The 27,888-nt window shown below is 44.6% G+C and overlaps 3 protein-coding genes across 8 annotated transcripts in view; 2 read left to right on the top strand and 1 right to left on the bottom strand.

Annotated features, from left to right (window-relative positions):
* zcchc24 (zinc finger, CCHC domain containing 24) overlaps nucleotides 1-7,109 on the bottom strand; it is a 28,209-nt gene extending 21,100 nt beyond the window's left edge. The window contains exons 1-2 of the mRNA XM_088385571.1: nucleotides 6,604-7,109; nucleotides 2,408-2,608 (exon numbers count right to left, since the gene is read on the bottom strand). Of these exons, the coding sequence (XP_088241697.1) occupies nucleotides 2,408-2,608; nucleotides 6,604-6,846 (444 nt within the window). The 5' untranslated portion in view covers nucleotides 6,847-7,109. The remainder of the gene's footprint in view (nucleotides 1-2,407; nucleotides 2,609-6,603) is intronic.
* Nucleotides 7,110-7,771: 662 nt separating this feature from the next.
* Nucleotides 7,772-14,092, top strand: LOC148392827 (annexin A4-like). Of its 2 annotated transcripts, none has more exons than XM_088385569.1 (15): nucleotides 7,772-8,017; nucleotides 9,085-9,396; nucleotides 9,730-9,812; nucleotides 10,322-10,669; nucleotides 10,744-10,831; nucleotides 10,929-11,023; nucleotides 11,307-11,420; nucleotides 11,638-11,728; nucleotides 12,000-12,079; nucleotides 12,163-12,219; nucleotides 12,303-12,396; nucleotides 12,496-12,591; nucleotides 12,941-12,999; nucleotides 13,183-13,305; nucleotides 13,392-14,092. In XM_088385569.1, the coding sequence occupies exons 2-15, from the start codon at nucleotides 9,087-9,089 to the stop codon at nucleotides 13,449-13,451; spliced, it is 1,698 nt and encodes a 565-aa protein (XP_088241695.1). In that variant the 5' UTR covers nucleotides 7,772-8,017; nucleotides 9,085-9,086; the 3' UTR covers nucleotides 13,452-14,092. The 2 variants fall into 2 exon arrangements, with proteins under 2 accessions (XP_088241695.1, XP_088241696.1); XM_088385570.1 differs by having other exon boundaries at nucleotides 7,780-8,017; nucleotides 10,469-10,669.
* Nucleotides 14,093-16,027: 1,935 nt separating this feature from the next.
* Nucleotides 16,028-27,888, top strand: part of dlg5a (discs, large homolog 5a (Drosophila)) — a 30,085-nt gene continuing 18,224 nt past the window's right edge. For 3 of the 5 annotated variants that reach the window (XM_088384405.1, XM_088384400.1, XM_088384404.1), the window contains exons 1-2: nucleotides 16,028-16,795; nucleotides 27,043-27,111. In XM_088384405.1, coding sequence (XP_088240531.1) covers nucleotides 16,489-16,795; nucleotides 27,043-27,111 — 376 coding nt within the window. In that variant the 5' untranslated portion in view covers nucleotides 16,028-16,488. The remainder of the gene's footprint in view (nucleotides 16,796-27,042; nucleotides 27,112-27,888) is intronic. The other 2 variants (XM_088384401.1, XM_088384402.1) reach the window with 2 other exon arrangements.

The following is a 27,888-nucleotide window of genomic DNA, read 5'->3' as shown; positions in this document are numbered from 1 at the left end:
AAGTCTAAAAAAAGGGTCGGTGAATTCCTTAGGTGGTGGCTGAGGTTTTGCATTAAATATGTCAATAATTACAGACGCAGACCACCCATATATAACCGTCTCATTTTCCATGAGTCCATAACTAAATGCAAGAATATCATTCCGTGCATCGTTTTCATCAGTCGTATCCGAGGTGAGGCCAACTGTCGGAGGGCTTATTAGTCCCCTGAGTTGAGGCAAATCATGAGTGCAAGTGGAAGACATGTTGGAAGCCAGCCAAGGCGGGGCGGCGGCAGTGAGGGGCATTCTGCTCATGACTGGGGGAGCGACCTCATTTTCCGAATAAAAGCCAGTTTACATAACACCTCTGTCCCCGTGACGAAGGGAAGCGGCAGGCTGCCAGGCTTGTGGTTTTCTCTCGACTATCAAGAACCATTGTCTCCACTCCTCCATTTGTGGTTCCAATGGGAACCAACTAAAATGGGCTTACGATTTCTGTAATTCACTTACATACTTTGGTGGCCTCAGCTATTCAATTACTTTGCACTCTAGCAGTGCAAGAGAAATCAGAACTCTTACGAAAGTATGATCAGTATGGATCGAAACAAAGTGTTGCGTAATATGCGAGTAGGACACCGCCGCCATCATTGCAAAATGTATGTCATGCACATGATCAAGAGACGGCACCGCAGGTAATCGTATAAGCGATATAGCACAATTGCAAGTTAACGTCACAGGGCCCAGGAGAGCGTTAAAAAAAAAAACGTTGATGAAGTGTGTAGGTGTGGACGCCGCTTGGAGACTTTGCGGCATTTTGAATTACAGCTGGCAGTTTAACAACAGCTGAAACAAAAACCAGAAGGAGTCTTGGTTTTTGTGTTTGACCTTGGAATCCTGACATCTTTGGCAAGATTGAGTCCAATTTTTTTTTGTTTTTCACGGACATTGTCGGGGCTTATTGGAAAGGGCAGTTCAACGTATCATTTTAAGAGGACACACTCTAAAGTAGACATCATGTGGTTTTTCGAACTGGCTTGATAGAGTTGTGGAAAAGATAACAAACGTGCTAGATTATGGGGTACTTTGTCAACGCTTGCTGCAGTCATTTGATTCACGCTCACATCTCATCGTTAACTTCTTCGAAAACGGAGGCCAATGTAACCTTGTTGCTTAATAGCCAAATCTACATTAGAGTGGTCAATAGATGATCTAATTCCCACACAATGGACTTTGGCTTTGGTGCGCAAGATATTTCATCACTGCGCAGGTCTTTTACGGACCTCCTGGGACCAGCCATCATATGTCATAAAGCCAGTCAAAGCATTTTAATCTCACATCTGCTCCTCGTTACTCTTCCATGCAAAAGGAACATAGCACCGGGAATTGCCCTCGCGCCTCACCCAGGCGATGGGAGAGAAAATGAGGAACCAGAAAACACGTTAGTGTAATATAGTTTATACTAAGGTCCAATGAAATGGGATCTTTATTAGGCTCCGTTCCTCACCGTTTGCAGGTCACCATAGGACACCAAAGTGAACACCTGCAACATCTGTAAAACTCATCTTAGAGGAAGTTCCTCGTGTCTTTCCAAAACCAACAAAAATCTTGAGATACTCTACATTTGCTTCATTGGACACACATTTTTTGGACTTTGAGAACTTTTCAACAAGCATTGCAAAATCGCCGCTCACTAAATCACAAAACTCAAACAGATAACTGTCATCTTTTTATTTACTCTGGAAGGCCTGCTCACACACCCAAATAAATATTTTGCGAGCGACCGACCCACTCATGAAATTGTGTCTTTGAGAATGCTGTCAAGATTTTCTTATCTTTGTCATCTGATTTGCCAATCTAAAGTTTTCGATAAAAAATAAGATAGGATTGATTAGTGGTGATGAGAAGTCGTCTTTGGGCTGACAAAAAACTGGGCCTGAACAAAGATGCAAGAACGAATCAGTGATGAGCATGAGGAATAGCGCAGATACGTGAAATCCATTTGGCCAAATCAAAGACGACAGCTGTTCGTGTTTGGAGCCATCAAATGATGAATCCATGCAGCGATACGCAACTTAACCTTTGAACTAGCCTGCCTTGTTTATTGCGCCGGTTATGACGGACGATTCCTAGCGGCCGCTTGAACGCATTGCGGTCAAGAGGAAGGCCAGCGCGCAAATACACGCACACACTTGCACACATGACTTCCGAAGACAGAGGCCGGCCTGTTTTACAAGTAGGTCAGAGCCGAGATATAGAGAGGCAGCGTGAGGGAGTGAGCCAGAGAGAGACTGCGGACAGGTCCGCTTATCATGTGAAACAAATTAAAAGACGGAGTATCAACAGAAGATAATGAAAACAAAACACGAGCGATAACACAGACTGATCACGTAACGTTGATCTTTCTCTTATGTAACCAACGGGGGCTTACCTGAGGGCAGTCTTTGATGTAATGACCCTTGTTGAAGCACAGGTGGCACAAATAATTAGGCGGCGGTCTCTTGTTGGGCTTTCTCGGCTCCGATGAAAGGGAAAGGTCTGAGAAGTGGTCCGTCAGCGAGTTGAGTCCGTCCACGATGTTGTTCAGGGAGCCGTAGGGCGATACATTCTTATACACGTTGTTGTTTAAGGCCTACAACACAAGAAGATAGAAGTGGTTGGAAAAGAAATATCATTTCTGGACTATAAGTCGCACCAGCTAAAATTAGGGGAAAATCTTGTTTTGTTCATATATAAGCCACAGAGGACTAGCAGGTGTTTTTATTTCTAATTATCATTTATAAGAGAATATACACAAAAGGATTGTCAGGAAAGAGTAAGAAAGGTGAACCCAGTGACCTTACTGTTGACGTCGCAGAGGTTAAGCAAACTGTTCCACTGACCTGATGTCAACGGAACTGAGACCACCGTCTGGGGTCATCTCAGTTGCGTGATCAAAGTTCATCTGAAATGTTCATGTGAGCGCTGAGTGTCAGAAGCCAACAAAGTCACATTTAATATGCCCTTAAACTTCAATGGTGCCTGACTATTTAATTATTTTGCATTTTTAAAGATTCTGTGTTTCATAAGCAATTTCTTTCGCATGTGTCCTCTCCAATTTGTGCTGGACAAAAACAAAAATGAGGAAAGAAACTAAGCCCAAAGATCTTTTCCCTCATTAAATTCAGAACATCTGGCCAGAGTCCCAGCTGTGCTCATGAGCTGGAAAAGTACTAAGCAGGTTCGCAGAGGAGAAGAACAGGACTTTACAGAGGATGAGTCATTGTAAACAATATGGGAGGCATGTTCCTCGGCCAGTCTGCGGAACATCACCAATTTCACCAGATGCTCCCGGTGGTAAACAAGCCGTGGTCACTTTGCGTTGTCGCACAGAATCGTGGCGCTGACCCAGCTGTGGCACTGAAAATGCCGTGTGAATATTAATAGCAGGACCAAAGCTGCCCACTGAGCTTCATTTCCCTTCCTCTGTTCTAAAGAAAAGCCCTTTGGATCATGTGAACATTGCTCTTCCCAAAACTGCCCTCGGGTCGCCTCTTGTCACTCTTGACTTATGACCCAAAAGCACATTCGAGAACTTGAGAACTCCATGATTAAAAATACGAGTCAAATTAGATGTTACCATGTAAATCTTAAGATATTAGTCCGTCATTGCTACACAGGGATCAATTGAAATGTCAAATCTGTGTTGGGTAAATATCAGGAACTGAGTCCAGTAAAAGACAAATCTTGTGTTCCGTAAGTCTTGGGTCATTTGCTGCCAGTCCCAAGAAATCAATTTTGTCCAAGTATGTAAGCTAACGTCTTAAAAGAGTCCTTTGGTCTCAACTGGTAAATACTTCAAAACAAATCCAAATTAATTTGATCCCCTTAGTCAAGTCATGAACGTTTTGGGCCAAGTCCAAGGTAGTCCCAGGCCTGGAGTTATTGCATGAAACCCAGAAAGAGGAGAACTGCGTCTTGGGTCAGGCACTTGTTTGTATATCGCACTGGGGACCAGCTTGACACTAAATGGGGAGAATTGCGGGCCGGTATAAAACGATCTTGAACCAAAAGACTTGTTTGAAATTTCGACGACGAGACTTAGATCCTACTTGATCCCAAAATGAGTCTTTGGAAACTTTGTTTTGACTTTTTTTTTTAATTTGGATCAAACGACTTCAAATTTGCTTGAAACATTCAGAAATACTTTGAGTATGACTTAGACCCAAAGACTTTGATGAAACTTGAAAAAAATAACAATTTATTCCTTTGGACTTGGTCTTATGAAAATATTCACGGTTCACCAACAACCGCGACATCTGGCATCGAGTGATTAATCCTTTAACTGCTCTAATGACAAATACTTGAGAAGCCACATAAATGTGAAGAGCTCGGGCAATGGTCTTGATGGGATCCACAGATAAATTCATCCTCATCACAGAGGGTCAAACATTTTTTGGGATCCGGCCCGGTGTCTGGGAATGAATGTTGCTGTTTAATGTTGCATTGCGCAGAAACCTAAAACTTGGCAACCTGGCCGCGGCTCGGCGCCAGATCTATATAGTATCTGCAGTCTGTTTGCCGTGGACTCTCTAACCAGCTCCAGCTTTGAGGCCGTGTTCATTTATTACATGTTGTCACTGTAAATCAAGCATCACCGTCCCGTCCGTTCTCAGGTTTTCCATCTGCCGTGCCTTTCAGCCTCGGGTATGACTGACTGTGTCATGCGTTACCGCACACACACTTGTTTGTGGATTCACTTAGTGCAGTTGTTGTGGTGCTACTTTGACAAACACTCGTTCTTCGCTTGCGCTGTCCAGCTGGCAGACGGAACCGAAGTGATTTCATACAAAGTTGGGGTGAAACTTTTAGGTGAGTCAGTATTAAGTCGAGGAATGTGCTGGATCTGGCACGTTGTGATGCTTTTGGTGAACATCGCGTACTGCAAAAGCTAGTAAATAATGTCCCGTGGAAGCGAGCGAGATAAGCATTTGTTTTTTCCCAGATTTAGGATTGTGTGTCGGCACATCAGGGGGGCAATCACACGCTGTTGTTTTAAAACCGGAGCTGTTGTGCCTGGTGGGTGACCCGAGTTCGCATAAAACTGCAGGAAGTTCGAAAGGAAACTGCTATAGGTTAGTGTTAATGCAACCTGGAAACAAAAACAGAAAGCTTGTAACGATTTATTGCATAAGCGTTTATGTCTATTTGAATCAGAGCTAAGTTACATCAGAAAGCGACGACGACGTGAAATCTGATTTTTGCACTTTCGTGTCTTGAAAACAACTACATTACTCATCTCTTCATCAAACCTCCGCGTTGGTTTATTTAGCTTGGCGCAGCCGACATAGAAAGTTGCAAAATCCCCCAGTGCCCCTAAACTGTTTCCAGCCCGTACGCACGCTCGTTCACTTTGAAACACGTTATTCTCATGTGGATTGAATTGCATGACACAATTGCGTGTAATGGCATTGTGTGCACACCCATTCTTCTGAGGACTGTTTCGTGTTAAGTGACGTCTATGGCGATCACCATAATAAAGAACACCAGCACGTCTACTTTGGGTGTTCAAACTGCAGTGTAATAAACACACGAGAACGATACTAAGCGAGTGCGCCTTAGCTGAAGTAGTGTGTTTGCAATGTGCACAGTTTGTAGTATCAGGTTTGCCCGCAGCAAACATTAGCGCCATGTTTGTCCCTAAAATTACACAGTGCTTCAAAAATAGACAATATGCAAACACCAGTTGATTTTGTGTTTGCATGGCCGGGTCTATTTGAAGAAGTCAAAAAAAAAAAAAGGATAGTGTGTGCTGCTCAGCTGGTTCGTTCAAGTCTAAAACTAGTCCACATTTATTTTGTCTAATGCAAAACATTTTGAAATCATTTTATTTGTGCAAATGTTACAGGCAAGACATTTTGGGCCGACTTCTTGTTATTTGTGCGAAAGGCCATAGTAACAGGTTTGAGTTATGTCACAGTCTTAATGAGAGCAAATTCATTGGGATCTGTTTTCTGTTTGAAACTTGGACCTATTTAAGACTTGGCTCGAATGACTCAATACACTGGTAGAAAACCTGTGGCGTGTGTGCCATATAAGGCCCGTGAAATCGTTTCATTTGGCCGGCAATATATTGTAAACTAATGAAACTTCAGAGAACCATTCAACCCACATTGCTACCATCATTGTATAATTTTATTCAACTTAATATGGCCTTTCGGTTCCCACACCTCCCGACTCAAGGCTTTCTTAACACTCGTCTCACACACAATAACAAAACCTGCAGACTTTAAACAGCATGCATTCAAAACTTATCATTTTACAGGTATCAAATCAAGAGTCAAAAAGCTGTGAGTAATTGTATACGTGGAATTTTTGGCATGATGAGTGAATTAATTCAAAAATATTTAGCGAGAACTTAATAACACCCCCATAGGGGTGGCTGAAGTCATGGTCCATATAAAAATGATCACAGTATCATACCAGAATAGTGCATGCTGTTCTTTCACAAACATTCACTGCACATGCATGCATCCAGCTTGGTTACTTGAAACACGCTCCAAAAAAATGAATGGATGAATTGGAAAAAAAAAAAAAATCTGCATATATAAGGATATTATACCAAACATTATTACACATAAATGTCACCTCATTGCGTTGTAGCTGAAAGAAGTTGTTGAGATAGTTGGAGTTCAGAGAAGAGCTCAAGTCGGCCGAAGCGGGACTCTTGCTGAAGTTGAGGTCCGGGTGGGAAGAGTTGGGCTCGGGTCTGAATGCGTCAAAGGCGCTGGTCTGGTGGTGGGGGTCTTGCAAGGAGAGATAGACCCAGTTGAGGAGTTGCGCAGGTTGGTACACGGAGGCACTCGTGTCTATGGCAGACAATAAGCTCATCTTCAATCCAAAGGGCTGAACTCGACTTGCCACCGCTGAAACTTTCAATGGAACTCGTTTCTTGGTGGCTTTTTTCCTCGGGACGAGATGTCGCGTTCTCCTTTTTTGATCCCGAAAAAAACAACTTGCACGCTCCTCACGCCCGGAGCCTGGCCCCAGTTAAGTCTTAGTCAAAAGTCATAGCGCTGACATGTCAGTATAAAAAAGTTTCCCCCCCCCTTGCTCCCCATGGTCCGCTATCTGCCTTTATTGCAGCGGGGCTGAGAGAGCTGCTTTGAATATTAAATGAGGACAGCGGAGAGTCGTCGAGAACGCTGGCCAATCAGCGATTGGCCTGCGTGTGCATTCATGAGCGGCGTTTTGGGCCAAATGGTTCGCTGGCCAAATCTCTCGACAAACCCCCGACCACCACTAAATTAATTTAACACATTAGCCAGCGAGTTTTTGCACCAAATGCATTTTAAAAAGACAGAAGTGATGGTGCAATATTTTATTTCATGGCTGTAATGAGTGATGGACGAGTGTTGACATTTTTTATGTCAAAATACAGGCCAAATTTTGATGGCTAAAAAATATGATGGATGGAGTCGCTTGACGATTTAAATTACTTACCAACCGATCAGCATGCAATTGGCAGGGCAGGCAAGACCACCACGTGAAAGCCTTCAAAGTGGCTCCCTCCTGTGGCGTATTTAATACTACAGTACATTTCTTTTTGCACCTCCTAACACGTGACAATATTTGAAACCGTAAACAGAACATAACACTACAAAAATCATGTTAATTTTGAGAGTTTATTAGGTTAATGAGATAAACAAATTTAGTTTGATTGGTTTTTGAAATCTGGGTTTTGTATATTGTAATTGCAGGAATTACACACGCAGTGTAAAGAAAAATCACGTCATGGATCATTACGATGATTCAGTCGAAATTCCATTTACGTATGCACGCCGTCAGTGGAAAAAATGCCTTGTTTTCTATATTAGGCGTTGTCGTTTAATGACAGCGGTGTGACAGGCAGCGCAAGTGTGACACACGCACACGGATCGGTGGGCGGCTCCTCCCTTCAAGATGGAAACTCTTGAGTAAACCCACCCACGGCAAGCCTAGAACGGCGTTCACCAGCATTCGAGTACTCGGCGAGCACCAGGAAAAAGCCCGACAGGCCCAAGTAAGTTCCTGATTTCCACAAGTCAATTTATTTTGAGAACAATGGCTTTGAAATACTTCGTAGACAAGATATCTCTTGAGACGTCGCGACTATTTTTGTTGGGCGTTTCGTGGTGTTACGTTACAGTGTTTTTTTTTATCTGCCTTCCTTTATTATCTCAGCCCTTGTAGGAGTGCATGTTTATCTTTAGCTCGACTTAAACATTGGCGCTGTTTTCACCGCCGTCTACTTTTAATGCGTCTCATTATGCGATCGTGATATCATTTCGCATTTTTCAGTGATTTGTTTTCGCTCGATGCACACTTACCGTCCAAGCTTGGCAGCTAAACCTCAGCAAAGCTAAGCTAAAGTGAAGTACAGTTAGCTTTACAGTCACTAGATTTAAACAGTTAGCCAATGTCCCTTTGTTGACTCTCTGATCATAACTACAATAAAATGAAACAAGGAGACGTGTATTCACATTGTTCTTTATTCAAGAACGTTAAACACATATATGAAAACCTGCAGTAAGAGCCCCTTACATAAGAGGGGTGTATGATACCAAATCATGTCCCTCCCCCAATCCTGTAGTGCTTCATAGGTTGACAACTCTGTTCCTAGCCTTGGGGAAGCTTGACGAGTAAATCTACTTTTTTTTTTTGCAGAGTATTGTCATGAGTTGTCAGTGAATACATCCCTACCTATGCAGTTTTGGTGTCTTTTGTTTGAGAAGGAATGATTGCCTTGTGGTCTTAGAAGAAAAGTATATTTACATATTTTACTGTCAATGTATGTCGAATGTACCTTTTAAAGGAGTGTAGTTTTGTGTGGTTTGTGTTTCTTGCCAAAATTTGTTCCTGGAACTGGTAGAGTTGCTGTGCAATGCAAACTGTGGAAAATTCTGTTCCTGGATGATGGCCGACTTCCAATTTATTCGCATTTGTAAACAATATTTTCCCATAGGAAAATGAAGTAACCATTTTAGGGCAAACGGCTGACACCCAGGAAACTTTTTTTTTAATTTCATGCAGTATATGATTCCAACTCTTTAATCGCTTTTGAATTGACTTACTGTTTTGTCTTTGAAGGCATGAGTTACCCTGGCTACCCTCCCCAAGCTGGTGCATACCCACCACAACCTGGTGCTTACCCACCCCAAGCAGGCGGCTACCCTCCTCAGCCTGGTGCCTACCCTCCTCAGGCCGGTGGATACCCACCACAACCCGGTGCGTACCCATCCCAGGCGGGCGGCTTCCCTCCCCAAGCGGGCGGCTACCCTCCCCAGGCGGGCGGCTACCCACCCCAGGCGGGCGGCTACCCACCCCAAGCAGGAGGTTACCCACCTCAGGCAGGAGGTTTTCCACCCCAGGCTGGAGGCTATCCACAAGCACCTCCACAAGGTAAGACGTGAGGGAGCAGGCAATTATTTCCCAACATTTTTTTTCCAGTTTATTTTCCTCATTCTTTTAAAGTAGCCTGCAGTACGCACCCCCCCAAAGCAAACAAAAGTCTGCCGTTGCTAAGAAACGCAAGTAGCACAGTTGTCTTTTGCTCCCTCTTTTCACCCCTACAGTGCTTCCATTCTGAATTCAACACTCTACTTGTTGACGAGTCTGAAAGTTCCTGCAAGAGGAGTCATTCCTCTATTCATTGTCGATTTCTATTCTTAATCATTAGGTATTTTGAAGCCAGTGCAATGTGGCTAACAGTTTAATGTTTGTTTTGTGCTGCAGGCAGCTGGGGAGGTGGACCAGCTGGAGGATATCCTTCCATAGGTGTGGACAACCTTAGCAACCCGGGATACAATGCCGGCATGGTAGGTTGACTTGATGAGAAAAGAAAAAAAAAAAAAAATCTTGATAAGATATTTTTACACATATGTATGATGAGATGGTTGCGTTGAGCATTGCAGTTAGAATGAATTTCACATCCGTAACTGGGCTATTCCGTCTTTACACTTTATGGGTAAGTCAGTTCTTGAAGTTTGTATTAAAAAACAAAAAGAGCATTGCTTTTTTTGCCAGTCAGCTTATTTTTCTCGCTTTCTTGCATGAGAAGAAAACAATTTACATCAGGACATTAAAATTAGCATCCATTCCTTTCATGCTTTCCCATTTTGTGCTGCTTTCAATCCTTCTTTCTTTGTCATTCTGTACCCTGTTTGTGTAATTTGTGACGTCAAACTTCCCATTTCCCTGCACAGCATGGCCCACATTTTGTTTGCATACTTGTGTCATTGTTGCCTATCACGAAACATAGTTCCATAGACTTCGGAAAGGTGTAATGTTGCCCATGTTACGGAATGCCAATCTCTCCAAATTGCAGGCCTACCAGATGTGCCAAGGTGTAGGGTGTTTTTCTCCAAACCCCTCCCTGTACGCCCAAGCCCCCGGGGGATACCCGCCTGTCTATCTCCCAGGCGGGTATGGTGCCCCTTTCCCTAACCATCAGTCATATGGCCTGTACTCACAGCCAGGAGGAGCCATGCCTCAAGGGCCAGGGATGGGCTACCCCGGCCAGCCTATGGCCGGCTACCCTCGCGCACCTTCTCCCAACCCCACCGGGTACGGAGCAGCACCGGCGCCTATGCCCGGGTACCCAAAGGTCCCCTCTCCGAATCCATCCGCGCAAGCCTACGGAGGCGGAGGCATGCCGATGGCGCCGCCTGTTAATGTAAGAACCAACAAGACGGTTTACTGTAGAATATTGGCCCAAATATGATTAGCGTTGTATTGGTGTGATTGCAGAAAGGGTTCAGAGGGACAATCAAGGACTTTCCTGGAGCAGACCCTCTCAAAGATGTGGAAGTTCTGAGGAAGGCCATGAAGGGCTTTGGTGAGTGATCTGTTTGTGAAGCTGCTTTATTCTGGTCAAGCTCACGCTCAATCATTTTCCTGGTATTTGAATATGCAAAATATTTGTGTGCGTGCAGGAACCGATGAGCAGGCCATCATCGACTTGCTGGGGAGTCGCTCCAACAAGCAGCGTGTTCCTCTGCTCCGTGCCTACAAGACCTCCTACGGGAAGGTAAACCAATCCTGCCCGTCCGTTCTTATTCTTAATGCAGCTGCCTGTTGCTATAATGAGAAAAGCCACAGTTTTTTAAAATAGCGTTGGGGTTTGTACGGCGTTCTCCATATCAAGAGTTTAACATAGCTTAGCCCGCATTGACGAGTTAATGACAGGTGCTGCCAGCTAAATGGAAAGAGGGCCGGAGGACAAGCGCTCACTGCTCATTATAGATTGTTTTTCATAGCTCTCGTAATTGATGATGGACTTTTAGTTATTCCAAGCTTGTTTCCATTTTCAGGATCTGATTAAGGACCTCCACTCTGAACTGTCGGGTGACTTCAGGAAACTGGTCATGGCCACGTTGAAGAGCCCGTCTGCGTTTGACGCCTCGGAGATTCATGATGCCATCAAGGTCAACATTCCAAACTTGCACAGTATAGATTTGATAAATAAGATTCCAGACCGCAAGCAATGATGAGAGGGATGTAGTATAAATGGTAATATTTTGCATCTGTAATTAAAAACAAAAATAAAATGTCAGTTTAAATAAAGGTTTGTTGCTAGACAGGAAAAGTGTGCTGACAAAGCCGCAGCAGATGAGATTATAATTTGCTACGCCATCCCTGCAGGGCGCTGGGACCGACGAAGCCTGTCTGATAGAGATCCTGTCGTCACGTTCTAACGCCGAAATCAAGGAGATAAGCCGTATTTACAAAACAGGTGAGACACTAATAGCCACGTTCGGAGTTTGATCAAAATTGACGACATCTGGCGTTGTGTGTTTTCAACAAGAGGCAAAAAAAAAAATGGAGGCATACTCCCCTGAAATGGTCTGACTTGTGCTTGGGTGGAAACTCCAGTCGAACACACACAAAAATGATCAAATGTAGCAAAATGGCTTCAACTGACCTATTTTCAAGTCGCATTTGAATCGTGAGCTTAAGCGCAAAACCACTCGACAATCAGTCATTTATTTATCTTTCCAATTTAGAATACAAGAAGTCTATGGAGGACGCCATCAGCAGCGACACCTCAGGACACTTCCGTAGACTCTTGATCTCTCTTGCACAGGTACAACAACAAAACCCACTGAAATATTTGTCTGCCAATACGTACAGCGAGAACTCATCAAGTCCCCACCACCATCACTTTAGGGTAATCGAGACGAAAGACCAAATGTCGACGTCTCACTGGCCAAGCAAGACGCTCAGGTACAATCGAATGGACACAAATTCACACTCCTTTGCTCCATTCATCATCATTTATAGAACCAGATCTGCCGCTCTCCTCCTAGGCCCTGTACGCTGCTGGAGAGAACAAGCTTGGGACGGACGAATCCAAGTTTAACGCCATCCTCTGTGCCAGGAGCCAATACCACCTCAGGGCAGGTTCGTTGAAATTATTTGAATATGTTATAGCTATATGACATAGAACATTTCATCGCTCTAATCTTCCAATCTTAATGTATTTTATGATGTCGTGTGCAGTTTTTATGGAGTACCAAAAGATGTGTGGCAGAGATATCGAGAAGAGCATCAGCAGGGAGATGTCCGGAGACTTGGAAAGTGGCATGCTGGCTGTGGGTAAGATAAACAACGGCAACAATTGTCGTCCAACTGCCACATTGTGCTATGAACGCAGATTTTCTTTCAGATAACCCCTTTATGACTTTTGGATGTAGTACATTAACACCCTGTTTTGTTTTGATTTTTTGCCACCATCAGGGTTATGGTACTGTAATCTCAAGTGTTTGATCTAGATGTTTTGTGTTTCAATTAGTCCACTGCTGCGTTTACTTTTTTTAATTATTTTTTTTAACGTCTGCACTGCAGTGTGCATGTTGCATGATATTCTTGTTTTTGTTTTTTGCAATATATAGGTGTAAGGTTGTTCCATGTATTTGGTGTTAAGCGTATATGCTCTCTATTCCAGTGAAGTGTATTAAGAATACACCAGCCTACTTTGCTGAGCGGCTTTACAAGGCCATGAAGGTGAGACTTGCTGCATGCCCGTGTTCACATTTACATTTTTTAAGTCCTTGCTAACGTGACGAAAGGCAAGTCCATGTCGAGTAGTCTGTAATGTCTTTGCAGTTTTTTCAACAACAGTTGTATATTTTGCCACATTCTCTAATCTTAATATGACTCTTTTTCCGTATGTGTGTGCGTGCTCAGGGCGCTGGTACTAAAGACACCACTCTCATCCGAATCATGGTGTCCCGTTCTGAGGTCGACATGCTGGATATCCGCCAGGAATATGTGAAAAACTACGGCAAGTCGCTGTACACGCACATCTCTGTAAGTGTTATCATGAGCTTGATTGCCCAATTAAACCAAAAGAAAAGTGACGGTGTCGGATACAAATGTTTGTCCAATCTCGACAGGGTGACACGTCAGGAGACTACAAGAAGCTCCTCCTCAAGCTGTGTGGCGGCAATGACTGAAGCAATCCCATTTTACGGGACTTCAATAGTAATCCATTTTGGCTTTATATTGTCCAAGCAATATACATAAACTGCAAAAATGCATGCCACGCCAGTGTCTTCCTATTGTAACCTTACATGGCCACTTGCGATAATATAATGTGTGCACACAAAAAGCTTTTATATTTTTTACATGCTGATTGAGTTAAACTTTAGAGAATTTCAAAATATTACAAGTGAGAAAGAATGATTTATATTTTTTAAAATATATAAATATTGTTGTATATGTTTATTGGGTCCCTATAAAATCATGATGTAGTGCCAATTGTAGATGTGCCTTTATGAGCAGATATATCATAACTATTTCATGTCTCAAAAATTGAATAATGTTTGGGCTGAAATGAAATGCACAATTGCACTACATATCACGCTGTGCCCTGTGATGGCTATAGTAAGCCTGCTTTAACATTTTCTGTCAATGCTGTACCCTATGGTTTAGGAAAATGTGTATGATTCTATCTCAAACATTCGCCTGTAATTTTATATTCAAAATTCTCAAAAAATAAACAATTACGGGTGACTACTTACTCGCTCATTAGATTGCTTACAGTCAACCCTGCTAAATTTTGTTGGTCAAATAAATCACCATATATTCAAAACAAGGCTTCAAAATCATGAGAAATCTTTTCTGTCTGGTGAATGTGTTCAAACAATCCCTCACTCAGTTTAGCAAAAACTCATTACAGCCTAGAAAAAAACACCACTTTATCTGTATCACATTGAACTGCGTTTTACTCTTTTGCCAGCAGAGGGCAGCAAAATACTGAAGTCATTCTCACTTCAGTGAGTTCAGAACGTGGCTTGGGGCCGCGGCCTGGATTCCAGCCTCATAACATAACACAACTTGTCCACAAAAGCTGCTTGTGTCATGTTAAACAAATCGAGCATGTGTGGGGAAAACTCGTGCCCCTCCCTGACGTCTTGCTGAATTTAGATGACGGGAAGGCATTATCACCATGCTGAGATAATAATCAGGCCTAATTTTAATCAAGGCAAGACACCATCCCATCAGTTTGCAAGACGATGAGGTGGTTATGCCTGTGTAATCCAGTTTCCTCATTATGAGCACTTGCTGCACGTCTGTTGCAGGTATCAAAATAAAGCGAGTGTAATTTACACATAATTAAAAAAAGACAGAGTTTTAATTTGATTTCTCATTTGATCCCTCAGAGAACGCCCTCCGCATAATATATGTAGTCATGTAGGAGTAATGACAAAGGACATCAACAATGTCCTTCCTCGTCATTATGCCAGTAATATTGTGACCCACTTAAAATATAGCTAAATACCTATCATAGAACATTAACTACATCCTAAATAAGAGTAAGTTATGTGTTGCAGAGCCTAAAGTAGCATGATTGTCATCAATATGTTACCTTCAGGTTGAGTTCCCCATTTGGGCCATCTTTGGATGGATAGAATGAGAACAGCTTGGAAGTCAACTAGTTTTATAGAATGTATTATGTTCCACTTTTGAGGTTTCCCTGATATTTTCTCTTATCAGTACTGATGAGAGGGGTGAGAATAAATGCAACATAAATAATGTTAATGTTTTTTTCAGAAAAAAAGGCTCCAGACACGAGTGTGCAATCTATGTCTGCAAGCGGGGGACCTGCTTATGAATGAATCCTCATTAATTTTTCATCTAAAGGGGGAGCACATCACATAGCTCAGGCTGTGTGTGGAGCCAACATGGCAGACAGAGAGGAGGAAGGGAGGGTGGGAGAATGAGAGGAAAGGAATTGGAGATGTCACAATGAGATTCAGTGCATGCATGAATAAGGTCACGCTTTGAGAGAGGTAAACGCCTGCAGACGGCTGCTTCTGTGCCAACAATCTTGAGAGCGGACGGCATCCATCATCTTCTTGTTGTATTTCACAAATGCTGATATCATTTGTCAGCACTTGAATAGCTTTTGAAAGCTTCCACACACGTGCGGGGAAATCGGTTGCAGTGTTGCAGCTTGAATGGAGATGCTACACGGTGCATACGCCCGTGGCTACAGCAACATTATTATGTAAGCATGGATTTTGTTTTTATAAAGGTGCACATTTCATATAGACGCATTTGCGTATGATTACGATTCAGCATCTCTTGAAAAGGAAAAGTTCAACTAGACCATATTTGAAATGCTTCCATAAAATCAATAGTAAATGAATGAGAACATATATTTACTATTGTTAAATTATTTTATGTGCATCTTAACCAGTGCTTCAGATGTACTGTACACATAGTTGTGTTTTAGATACAAAATAATTATTTCACATTTATTTCACTAAATGCCCCATATCAGCCCTCACTCTCACTGAAAATAAATACGAGGATAAAAATTGTATTCTTGGATTTTAATCATTTAATTGCAGCATCTACTGCAAATCTAAAATATTTTCTACACTTTTTCTCCGTCGTCACTTTTTATTTTAATTCCGACGTAACGTGAGGTCACGTTCACGCCCATTGAAAAAGTGGGCGTGTTCTTCAACAGGCCCCGCCTCTTTCGCCGTATACGGGCATTGGACGGCGCCTTGATTGACAGCGGACAGCAGCTGCTGAGTTGCCCAGACATGGCGGAGGATACAGTGGAGCAGAGGCTCGGCGGCGGAGTTCCATGACTTTTTTTCTTCCTTTCCCTCCCCGTAAGCCAGCAATCGACTCGTCCGAGGGCGCGTTGAATGCTTCGCGAGAAGAGAGAGAGGGGCAGAGAAATGTGTCGGTACTCGGAAAGGAGGCGGAAGACGACGTGAATCGCCGCCACACGCGAGTAAGATGGGACAATGTATCGCTGTTTAGTGCAGTCAACAGCCCCGGGCAACCAATATGGCTCCTTGTGCCTTTCCCACTACTATGCTATAAACAACACTCTCCAGATGCCGCTCCGGCCAACTAACTTAAGTTCCCCGATCTCTCGGTACTTTTGATCGCTTACGGATATTCCAGCGCGTTAGCTTCAGACAAGCTAAGGAGGAGGGTTGACGGCAACTACCACCGCGCGTAGCAATGGATCCAAAGCACAAAGAGTTGCTCGACCAGTGCCACCCGAACTTAGTGGAGTCCATCACGGACGCCGACCGTGTCATCGAGCTGCTCGTCGTCTCGGGTGCTCTCAGCCAACTCGACCGCTTCGAGCTGGACCAGAACTGCTCGTCCAGCGCGGAGAAAGTGGAGCTGCTGCTGAAGATGCTGACGAACAAGGAGAGCGACCATTTCCTGGACCTGTGCATGGCCCTGGAGAAGGCATACCCCGACCTCCACGCTGTCCTCTTCGGCGGTAACATCGGCGGAGGGACCGTGGACCACAACACCGGTAGGAAATGGGCTCTTTTTTGGCTGTGACCTGGGTGGTCTTCCAGAGACACTAGACCAAAGCATGGGGCAATTTGATTCTATTGCAACATTTCAATCCATCCATTTTCTAATTGGAGGTCTTTCAGGTGTCAAACGTGAAGCCTCTGGGTCGTACATATCATTTTAAGTGGGTCACCAAAGCTTGCCACAAGTTCTCCCTTAAGGCCTGGTACACACAAGGAGTTTTCAAATCTGAAAAGATCTGTGACAGCCCCAACACATAAGGATGTTTGCCAGCATCACATGGTCAGACTCACAAAACAGGTCATTAGGCATTGAGAGGTTATTTCAGTTGACAACAAGTGGGAGTACAAGGCAAAATGGCAGATGGATAAAAACGGTTCGGTTGTTCTGCTTAATTAGCACTATATTATATATGCGGGGTTTGTAATGTACACTGGTACCTTGAGATGGCCTATGATTAAACAAAAATGGTGGAGCAACACATATAGACAAATATAACGTTACTCACTATTATGTTAGTTAAGAGGAGATACATCGCTTTTGTTGTCCAGATGTCAATGTAGACTCTATTCAATCTCTGTCTTCTCCTAGCCGCAGTCACCCATCGAATTGAATTTGTGAACCAAGAGCATCAAACCAAATCCGTGTAGACTGCGCCGTCCTTTATAGTCCCTTAGCTATGATTCATGTGGAAGGACTCTTGTTTGACAAGCGACATTCGCTCAGTGTGCGATGCCATTCGATTCCCAAGCATCGGTTCAGCAACATCAGCATCAAGTTTTCTGTCGGTGGCGCGTCGCGGTCACGGCGCATTAGGTCGCCTGACTTGTTTCCATGACAACGGACGTACCGCCGTCGTACCACGTCGACCCGCACACACACATTGGCCGCGTGTGCTTGCGCTTGTGAGCGTCAGCCTGATTTACTTTCAGCGCCCCAATACATCCACACTTTAATGAAAGTATATTTCATTTGTAGCGGTGCCTCGGACAAAGCGAGCATGTGTGAGCGCTCGTCTAGTTTTACGCCAGCCGGCATGGTACCTCGAAGCAGGATGGGCCTAGCGACCCAAATGTAAGCGGGAGATCTCCTCACTCCAAAAGGTTTTGGCATAGGGAAAGCTTTGTTTGAAACGTTTAGGTCTGCTACTGCCAATCCCTCCCCGAGCCGTAATACCTCTCACATTGATTGTCACAGCTGCGGATTAGCGCTGATCCTAAAATACTGTTCATTTTTTTTTATCGCGGCTGCCAACATTGTCCGTGATCTGACTCGTAGGCGAGTCTCGGCGACAAGGTCTTTCTTTACACATTTTCTGTCCCTCAAAGTACGATGTCGTTCCAAAAGGGGTCAAAGGCTCCTTTTCCACTATGGAGAATCCAAAGAGCAGGTTCTAGTTCGAGTTGGGCTGCAGTTATCGAATATTCCCAGAAAAGCCATTTTACCAATAATCAAATCCTTTAATCGGATAAAAAAAAAAATGGATTTTGCATTGTCCCTATTTCTGTAACGGCCATTGCATATAAAAACTACAGCTTACTTTCTGCAAAATCTGTTTTTCCCCATTAAAAGTTCAGCCGTAGCAATTTTAAAATTGCATTTTGCTACATCACATGTGGGTTTGAATTCATTGAATTGTTGAGCCCTATTCCAAATGTGGTGAATGACATCAAAGTATCATTGTGTCCCTAAAGGGCCACGACCGTTCTCTGAGTGTGTTGCCCTTCTGTGTACAAGGAGCGAGGATGCTCATCGTTCATCTCAGCCTGTAGTTATGGCTTAAGCCCTGCGTTTGCCTCTCTGGCTGAAGTAAACTGTCGTTATTATCACGCCTTTGCAGCCGCCCCGCTCTCCTTGGCCGCCCGTCTTCCGACTGGAGCGTTGAGTGTTTTTTTTTTTTTCCCTCCCCTTGTTATTCTCATTATCTTTGCTGTAGCGATTCGGTTGATGCGATTACCGCCTTTTAAGTGCACTTGAGAGGGAGAGAGCAAAGACAAAGCCTCCGGGCACTCCCACTGTATATCGGAACGCAAGCTTTCCGGAGCTTCGCTCGGTCGTCTCGACTCCGTGAGGCGTTTCAAGCGCAGAGAGTAAATGAGTGTGTGATTAATCTCACTGATAGGCGACCTGCTCTCTGCTCGTGGAGCTTGCATGATAAAAAAAACATTTATTTTTTTGGCATTTATTAGCGGGTTTGAACAGATTCATGGAATTTTCATTCATTTCAATGGGGAAAGACCAATTGGGAACAGAATGAGCGGTTGATCGAAGGATGATTAAGCAAATATTTATTTTTAAGAAGCCACTGTGATTGACAAATATTTGGATTCATTATGCGAAGCACTTTTGGGAACTGGCAACCAGTCGCAATGGTACACTTGCCATGGCTGGAACTTGACAAGTTGCCTTTTGCTGATTGGTCAACTGAGAATCGACCACTTTCTTCCTTTTTACACAAATGAACTGAAACTGTCTTCTGTTTTGATAGAAGTCGTCTTCCCATCTCCTGAGTGCCAAATTCAAATCGCAAGGCCTCAGCAAGCCCTTCACACTCTCACCGGAGATAAACATACAAACAAGTCGTTCATTATTCTGACGCCGGTCATGCCGTGCGTCAGAATACCGGAGGACTGTGTGCGTGTGTCTCGTGTCGTTTATCCCCTTCTTGACAAAGTCACTAATTAAACCGCAAGCCACGGGAGTCATTCAGCACGTCCTCGTCCGCCGAGTAAATATAATCAGATTCATATTCATGCAAAGGGCTGCAAGCTGATTACGCAGCCAAGCTGACAACTGACCTGAAGATGGACTTGGACGCACATACCGTGTGCGCACACGCGCACGCTGCCATGTGACTGTGACATAAACGCACTTCTAGCAGAGGGCAGCACAATTCAGCTGAGAAGTTGCGGCGTCCTTGCCCTCCCTCTGATGCCCTTTTGCCTCTTGCATTCACTCCTTGTCCTGATTTCTTGTCCTTTTCCCTTACTTGATCTGCCAACCTTTTTGATACTAAATCAGGTGATGACCTCGCTAGGCGCTAGCAATATTGAGGATGGACTGAATAGGGGTCACCCTGTTGATTTACAGAATTCATATTATACGGGGTGCGACCTTGACTTGGAACTATAATGCTTTCTGTGACCACACTTTTGACTCAAATTACTTTGGTTTAGTTTTCTGTTTGCGTGTGTTGCTGGACCGTTTGTGGTCAAACATCCTTTGCCAATATTATTCCACACAGTATTAAGATTCCATTCGATCAGCATTGTAATATATAAACAGCCTTGGGTCTAGTAATACACAAAGGGTGATTAAAAGTAATTGCTAGCCCGGCATCATGTGACACCACGTGTTACGTCGGAGGTTGAGGAATGAGGCATTTATTTGAGGTGAAGCGTTTATTGTTCCAAGTAGGCAGTGATGAATCGAGGCTCCACCGCAATGCAGATTTCAATTTGAGAAAATACGGCGGTGTTATTTGTGCGGCCTTGATGGAGGATGCGTTGCTCTTTCAACGATGTTTGGAGCACGCCAGTGAGACAGAAGAAGAGCGTGGTGATACAAAGAGGAAGGGGAGACAACAGGCCTTTTGTTTGAAAGACCCAAAGTGCCTGTTCAGCACTTTGTTGTGTACAGCAGCCCGGCACATAGACACTCTGCGCATGTGCATGCGTGTGTGTGTCGTCTTTCCCGGTTTCTGTCCCACTCCATAAAGCGGTGACAACGACGGAATGAATTGTGACCTTAACGCTGCTGTCATGACTGCTGACTTTGAATATCTCCCGTGGGCTGAACCTGGCCTCGCTTCTCCACCCCCCAGTCAGTGTTTGTGCATCTGCGTGTGCGTTTCTACATGCGAGCTGTCGTGCCATGACGCACCCAGTCCGCAACGCTCTCATCCTCGGCCACCGCCATGGGGTTCATCCGCAGTCGATTGTCGTCGCAGCGTTTCTTTGATTGATGGCGTTAGAGCGCATCGCGTTTTGGACGAGGCACTCGCTGCGCCTTTTATCACACCACCAGATCGCCGCTCAACCTGCAGCACAGGTTGCCATCTTAGATCGGATTTCCGCCGGGGCTCCAAGTACAGGAATGCCGAGATGGATTGTTTTTTTACTGGTTATTTCCGTGTAGATTCAAATCCAATTGTGCCAAGAGTAAAAAAAACTAAATAGAATTGTGTCACTTGAACCGTGCGTGAAAGAAGCCATTAGCAAGTCATGATTTCCAAAGCCAAATTGTTGGCCTTTTATGAATAAATACTCTATTCATCTTAAGAACAAGGTTAAAGATTGAACGCACACTCAAAATAATTGGACGCTGCAGCGTTACACGACTTATAATTAGCTTCTCGGCTAGCATGGCTGTCCTTGTCCGAGATGCTGCTCAATAAATCCATCAAGGCCTATAAACAAGCTAATAAGAGGTTGACCTTATTGTGTCCACTGGGTCTCAGTGTTACTCTCCCAATTTAATCCTGCGGTTTTATGAAGCATGTCTCTTGTGTATTTTTTGCTTTGAAAATGCAAAAATATATCTACAGCACAGCTGGCCTCAATTAGCGTTTTTCGAGTAGCGACTGGAGCGGAAATGCCGTTTTGAAAATATTTGCTCGCCTTGTGATGTCATGGAAATAAACAGCTTTTTGACCTTGCGTTACCTTACCTCCCACCCACCCTGTCTATTCTTCCATCCCGTCCATCCTTTGCAGCTTCCCCCGGCGCTCTTGGCACGTGTCGTCGGCTCTCCATCTGTTTAATCCGCAACTCCTTCATTTGTATAGCCGACACCTGCACCCATTTGTCCACCCGGGTCACGTGAGGCTCTGGCTTGAGTGTTGTGATGGCTAGCGAATGAGTTGACAGTACTTGATCCCTTATTTTTCTGGACAAGGCATGATTTTGCAAGATGGGAGGCGGAGGGGACGCCAGATTGCAAAATCCTCCCAACCCTCGTGCTTGATCTGACAAAGTTAGTTTTGTTGTACTAGTTTGCAGCTAATTGGTGTTTGTCCACCGAAAACAAAAAGACATCACATGAGTTCAGATTGTTTAAAATGTCAACAGGTTTGATACAAATGTCAGTTAGACTTTAACTCATTCGCTGCCGGCCCAGTTGATATTGATCTTTGACGTCTATAGCTGTCGATGACAGTGAATGAGTTCAGGGGAGGTTCCATTTGATTAATATCCAACAATAGTATCTTTAGTCTGACGAATTCTTCTCGGCATATTTTTTTACCTCCTCAGACGGGTGACCTCTACAAAGGTCCAACGAATTATCTCTGCACACTGTGTAAAGTCGATCTAAATCAACACAGCGGCCCTTGTTCTACAGATGAAAGGAATGTCGGAAAGATGGTCCAAAATTCCATTTGTGTGTTGCTTCCACTCAGGCAGGCTTCTCCCCGGCGGCTCCCATTTGGCGGACATTTTGAAGACATTTTTCACCCTTTGCTTCTCGCGGCTCTTGGCACAGGCAAGATGTTCGGGACAAAAGTGATGTCTCCTCTTACGTTGAACGAGAGGTTATTTTGTAGCGTGGAGACCCATAAAGACCGGCTGATAATAAAGCAGACCCAATTGCACTCTGGGGGGTATATTTCAACATTACGCCAGTTCAGTAGTTCCGACAGCTTGGCTCGGCCGAAGACCTTACTTTGTCTTCGTGACTGTTAGGTTCTATTTGCGGGAGATCATTTTTATCTTGTGCGTCAAAGAGCAAACAGCGTGACAAACCTCACAGTGAAAGAGGTGGGTGGGTTTTGACCAGGGGCCCCGAAGAACACGGAGCCGTGAGTCAGGCACTGTGCGTGCCGCCGAGTAATCCCGGCTCATGGAGTTATCCCGTTTGGACGTCTTTTATGTTTATGCTGAGCATAGTGGACTCCTGAAATCAGACGGTCGCCCCTTTTTGCATCGGCAGTGAAGCTACGCTGGCTCGCTGCCCAGAATGTTGGCCCAGCAGAAGTAAGGCCCATTTCACGTCTTATTGGGAGCAGAGGGAGGGAGTCGGATCGAGCCATTAAACTTGTATTTGCGCACTTTAGCGGAGAGAACATGGAAAGCAAACATGTTTCGGAGAAGTCAAACAGCATTTTAGTTGTTACTTAAGAGTCGAGAAGCTCACAACAGGAAAAAAACAAAAGTACCGTGGGTCAAGTCAGGATTGGGACAAATATGAGGGGGATTCCTTCTTTCCGGTCCGAGTTCCGAGACGTCTCTCAAAATGAGTTTGAAGTCGACCTAAGACTTTTAAATTCGATTTGCTAACGCTAAAATGTGATATCACAACAACAAAGTTTAATGTTGTACAAGTCTTAGATCAGACTGTCAAATCCAGCAAGAGACACTCCAGCGTGTTATTCAAAGACTAAGTGCAGGATTTATAATGCAAGAGGCGAGAATCTTGTTCAATTTCGTGAACTAAATTATTTGTTTCGGGGAAAAATCTGTCAAATCATCCCTCCATTGAACTTTTCCCTCCCAAAAGTCTTGTTCCCCATAAAACTGGCGTTTATGAGACACATGGAGGAAACATTCTGAAGCATTACTGGACTTTTCCCTCACAGACACTCAACCGTACTCAAACACCTTCTACCATTTTGTTTTGAGTCACACTGGTGACATTTAAATGGGCCATCTTGTTAAGCCTATTGCCTTCAAGCTCTTGGGAAACAAGTTCACACAACACTGATGAAGTGCATCACCGACGGGTAAATCTTTCGGGGGTTCACAGTTTTTAATCCGGTGTCTCTGGTGACATTCCCACGCTGGCTCACTGCTGGCCGTGTCGTTTAAATCACCCGGCAGTGATCGGTATGACCATTGAAATGCGTTCTACTGGTACCGCTCTTTGTGTCTTTGTGTGGGAACTGCAATACCGGCGCCACCATTGACATTGTTTCAAAGAAGAGTTGAGAATATTTTACACAGAGATTTTCCCATCCCGCTGATAATCATTGAAGCTTGTCCCCCCCCTCCCCCATCTCACCCAATCAATTAAGTCGAATGGCCATTCCTGATTGGGGTGCTCTGTATTGATAGCTGAGGTTGAAGAGGAATGAATCACCAGCTCAGTCCAATAGCTCGCATGCTCCATAAACTGCACCGGAGCCAGGATTTAGAGGTCGGGGATGTAAATTTGCTTTCTCGTCTTTGTCGTCACACACCATCCCGCCGTCTCACTTAAGCATAACATAAAACAAGCGAGTCATGCCCAGCCATTTTTTTATTTTATTTTTTCCCGATATTATTGCATGCTTCTCCAGTTTAAAGGCAGTGCAGCCCAACGTGTAAAAGGAAGCACAGATACTTTTAGTTGCCTCTTGGTTTGTGTGTTTTGGGTTGTTGTTTTTTTAGACGAAGAAGAAGCCGCTTATTTTTTTTGTTTGTTTCTTGACCGCGTGACCCCGCGTTGTTGGCGTCGTTAAAGCACAAGTACAAAGCGTACCGGCACGGAGGTTTCACGCATCGGCCGCTTCCCATCAAGATTCTTATCAGAGCGTTTTGTGTGTCAGTTGGCAGCCGTGCTGATTTTCTGGAATCGTTTAATAATTCAGTTTCAGTCGAAGCCAGACTTTGCGTCTTTGTTTGATAAGGCCCGCCAAGCCCCCCCCCCCTCTCTCTCTCTCTCATTCTCTCTCTCTCGCGCTCTCTCTCTCTCTCTCTCTCTCTCTCTCCCCCCCCCCCCCTCGGGCTCCATTTCAGCCCTCTTCGCCTCTGCCTCTCCTCATCCGGCCTCACCATGGCAACACGTGTCACCTCGCCTTATGTGGTCGAACACCTAATCTATTCATCTGAAGAGAGCGAGCGAGTGAGCGTCGGCCGCGGAGCACATCGCTTGATCGGGAGAGAAGGCGGCGAAGCGAGAAGGGGTAGCGAGACCCCCGAAGGTAGAGGCGAGTCCTCTCCTGACCTATTTAGATCATAGCAACAGGCCAGCGCTAACGCTGCCTCGGGTCCTCCGAGGCTTCATTTATCACCTCCTGTGTCTCCTTCCTAAAGACCATCAACATCTAATAGGCACTAATGGTATCTGTCAAAATCAGAATTCAATTTTTTGTTCTTTTTATTGCATTGTTGACATTGAATCTTCATTGACACGGACATTACAAATGATCACTCGCATCTTACGCCGATGGCGTTAATTAGTAGCTGTGATGAAGCGGGCTTCGGACAGCAGCTAGCGCCGCTAACCCGCGGACCTCCAGAAAGATGCCTCATATATGACATTGGAGCTAATTGCTTGTAAGCTCGCAATTCTCATCCAAACATTTTGTCCGTGTGGCTAAATCCTGAGGATTGGGCCAGTAATCCTCCCGTTTGTGGGAGTGTTATGCCAGATATTGGAAGCGTAGACGGGCGACATCATTTATTGATCTCTGAATCGGAATTGGCGGCCGCCTCATCACTAAAGTCAAAGTGAGTCGCATTGAAGACGTGAAGTCACTTCACAACCAAATATGGGTCGCATTGTTGAGTCATTTGCTGAGTAACTTCTGTCATAGGGATTACTGACTATTTTAATTCATCTGAGTGCCTTTCAAACAAAAAGCAATGTTTCCCGCTTTTCCCCTGTCAGCCTCCAGCGAGGTTGCTTCGGATTTAAAAAAGGGGACTTAGCCTGCAGAGGAGTTTTGCTAAAGACTCGCCGTGGCTTATGTCTGTTTAGCACGAGACTCGCTCAGGCAGATAGCGGGCGGGTTCAAGAAGTCAGCTCTCGCAACCATGCAAATGAGTTCAGAGGGTTTATTTTTGTGGCGATGTAATAATGCACAGCCTGGAATCTGCTTCATACGCTGGGAGAAAATCAAAGCTCTCGACAGCAAATGTGTTAAGCAGCGCGGATCACCAGAACAGATTAAACGTTTTTTTTTTCTTCCCACCCATCTGACTTGGGTATCCTCCCTTTTTTTTCTCAAACAACCTTTATCTCTTTTTGTGTGGCGCAACGATCGTCCTTTCACCCGCTCGCCTCTCCTCCAAGCTGTCTCCCGGTGTGCCCCCTTGCCGTCCCCCCCCCCGGCCTCTCCTCTGTCTACAGGGTCTAAGATGGAGTGGCTCGGTCTCGCTCTCGCTCACACTTAATTAGGCTTGGCCTTGTCACACATGGAAGGAGTGGAGCCAGAGCGTGGCTCAAACCCAGTGGGAAGGCAAAGATGGAGATGGAGATAGGGAACAGTTGGCATGGGTTTGTTGCCTGCTGCTTACAAAAGCAGCCATCTCTTAAACCCGCTTCACGGGAACTTGTGTGACTCAGTAAATATAGCTCACACGCACACATAGCGTGCTTCTTTTTTTTTTTCCCCCAAACTTAAAATCCTGCCTTTTTATTGATGTTCGTGCCGTTTGAATTAGAGTCTGAAAAAGATTTTCAGCGCCACTGACCGTTTATTGTCGAGGCCCATTTAGAGGAGGCTGGCACGCACCAGCAGATCTGTTTTCCTTTTGTGATTTACTGGCACTTTCTTCTTACGAGCTTTGATGGATGCACGAGGGTTTTGTTCGCAGGAGAGAGGAGGGGCGTCAGGTTCTCACTGCAGGAGGAAACGCAGCACTTTTTAATTGAGTGTTAAAAAAAAAATGAACATGTTCTTTTTTTAGAGCAGAGACCAACACTAGTAGCCGGGTAAATAAATGAAGTCGGTGTGTCGTGATCATTTTGTGCATAGTCCAGTGATGCTAAAACTGATGTTCAGCGGATCCTAAAGTCAGACGACAATGTAGGCAAAAAAGCATTTCTGCATCAAGCTCCATTTTTGGACTGTTTAAAAAAAACAAAAACGCTCATGTTGCTGGAAGGTTGCAGTTGCCCTTTAGAGCAGACGCTCTGCAGTGTAACAAACAAGCGCACATCCTCTCCATGCAAAAATATGGCCGCATCTTAACGGCACGTTGAGATGAAGAATTATCCTTCCCTCTCTCCATGTTGCGTGCGCCACGTGGATGCTCACGCTCGTGCCGAAAAAAGAGAAAATCCCATTTGAGCTGTGACATTGTGCGGCAGAAACATACAGCGGCTATACTACATCAAAGGCAGGCAGAGTGCAAAGACAGTTGAAAGATGACGGCGCTTCATGTGGAGTCTGCCGAGGAAGAACGTTCACGTGGGTTTCACCCCCAACCAAAGCCTTCCACTGATTGCGTCGTACACCTGCGGCGGCAATATGGCCCAAAGCGGGCCTAAGAGGAAATCAGTCAATTTGACGGATGTCGGAATTGTGCTTTGTGTTGCCAGGTTCGACGTACAGCGTCCTCTCCACCATGCCGTCCGACTCGGAGAGCAGCAGCTCCCTCAGCAGCGTCGGTACGTAATGGGCTTGGTCCTTGTGGGACTCAAGCGAGCATGTGATAGACACAGACCGACCCAATTTTAAAACAGCTTAATGAATCTTTTAATAAAACATGATAATATCAATATTTGATTACATCCCTGAGCTTCGGCATTTTGGCAATTGTGCTTAAATGAGCCCGTCATGATTTATGGGCTGTAGAAGGAAATTGGAGACGAGAGCGCCCCTCCTTCATTTTTTGTCTTGAACTACATTGGGGCGCCGAAAAGCTATGTCCTCCCCCTTTCTTTAAGAGATCAGCGGCGTGCTTGTTTTCCCGCTTTTGACGAAGGTCCAAATGACTCAGCTGCGTTACATAAACCTCCAGAAGGGCCAAAATGTTGAGTCAAAGATGAATATAATCCTCAAATTTCCTGCCCCAAGTCTGTGTACCATGGATGTGTTTCTTTGTATAGCGCCGACTGCTTAGTGACACATTTGCTTGTCTCTTTGGCAGAGAATCCAAAGTGTGTTGTAAGCCTTTATAGTAAGTCGAGTCCAACCAAAGGAATGCTCTGTGAAACCACACCAAAAACACACACTCACCAAATGGCGATGTAGCTTCACTTTTAACATTCCCCCGTCACAGATTACACATCTCGTAATTACAAGATACATCTGTCGGGATTTACAGCACATCAGAACTCAACCACAGAAACCCTAGAGGATTATGTTGGAATCACAGCCCCTTTTTCAAGTTGCAAATCGACGTACATTAAAATTTGTTCGTTCCGCTTAGCCCTGCAATGGTG

The sequence above is a fragment of the Syngnathus floridae genome, chromosome 9 (genome assembly GCF_059516105.1).
Source record: "Syngnathus floridae isolate MCC-2025c chromosome 9, RoL_Sflo_1.0, whole genome shotgun sequence".
Classification (NCBI taxonomy): domain Eukaryota; kingdom Metazoa; phylum Chordata; class Actinopteri; order Syngnathiformes; family Syngnathidae; genus Syngnathus; species Syngnathus floridae.
The sequence above is the reverse complement of the archived record's forward strand: the minus strand, read 5'-3'. Positions and strand labels throughout refer to the sequence as shown.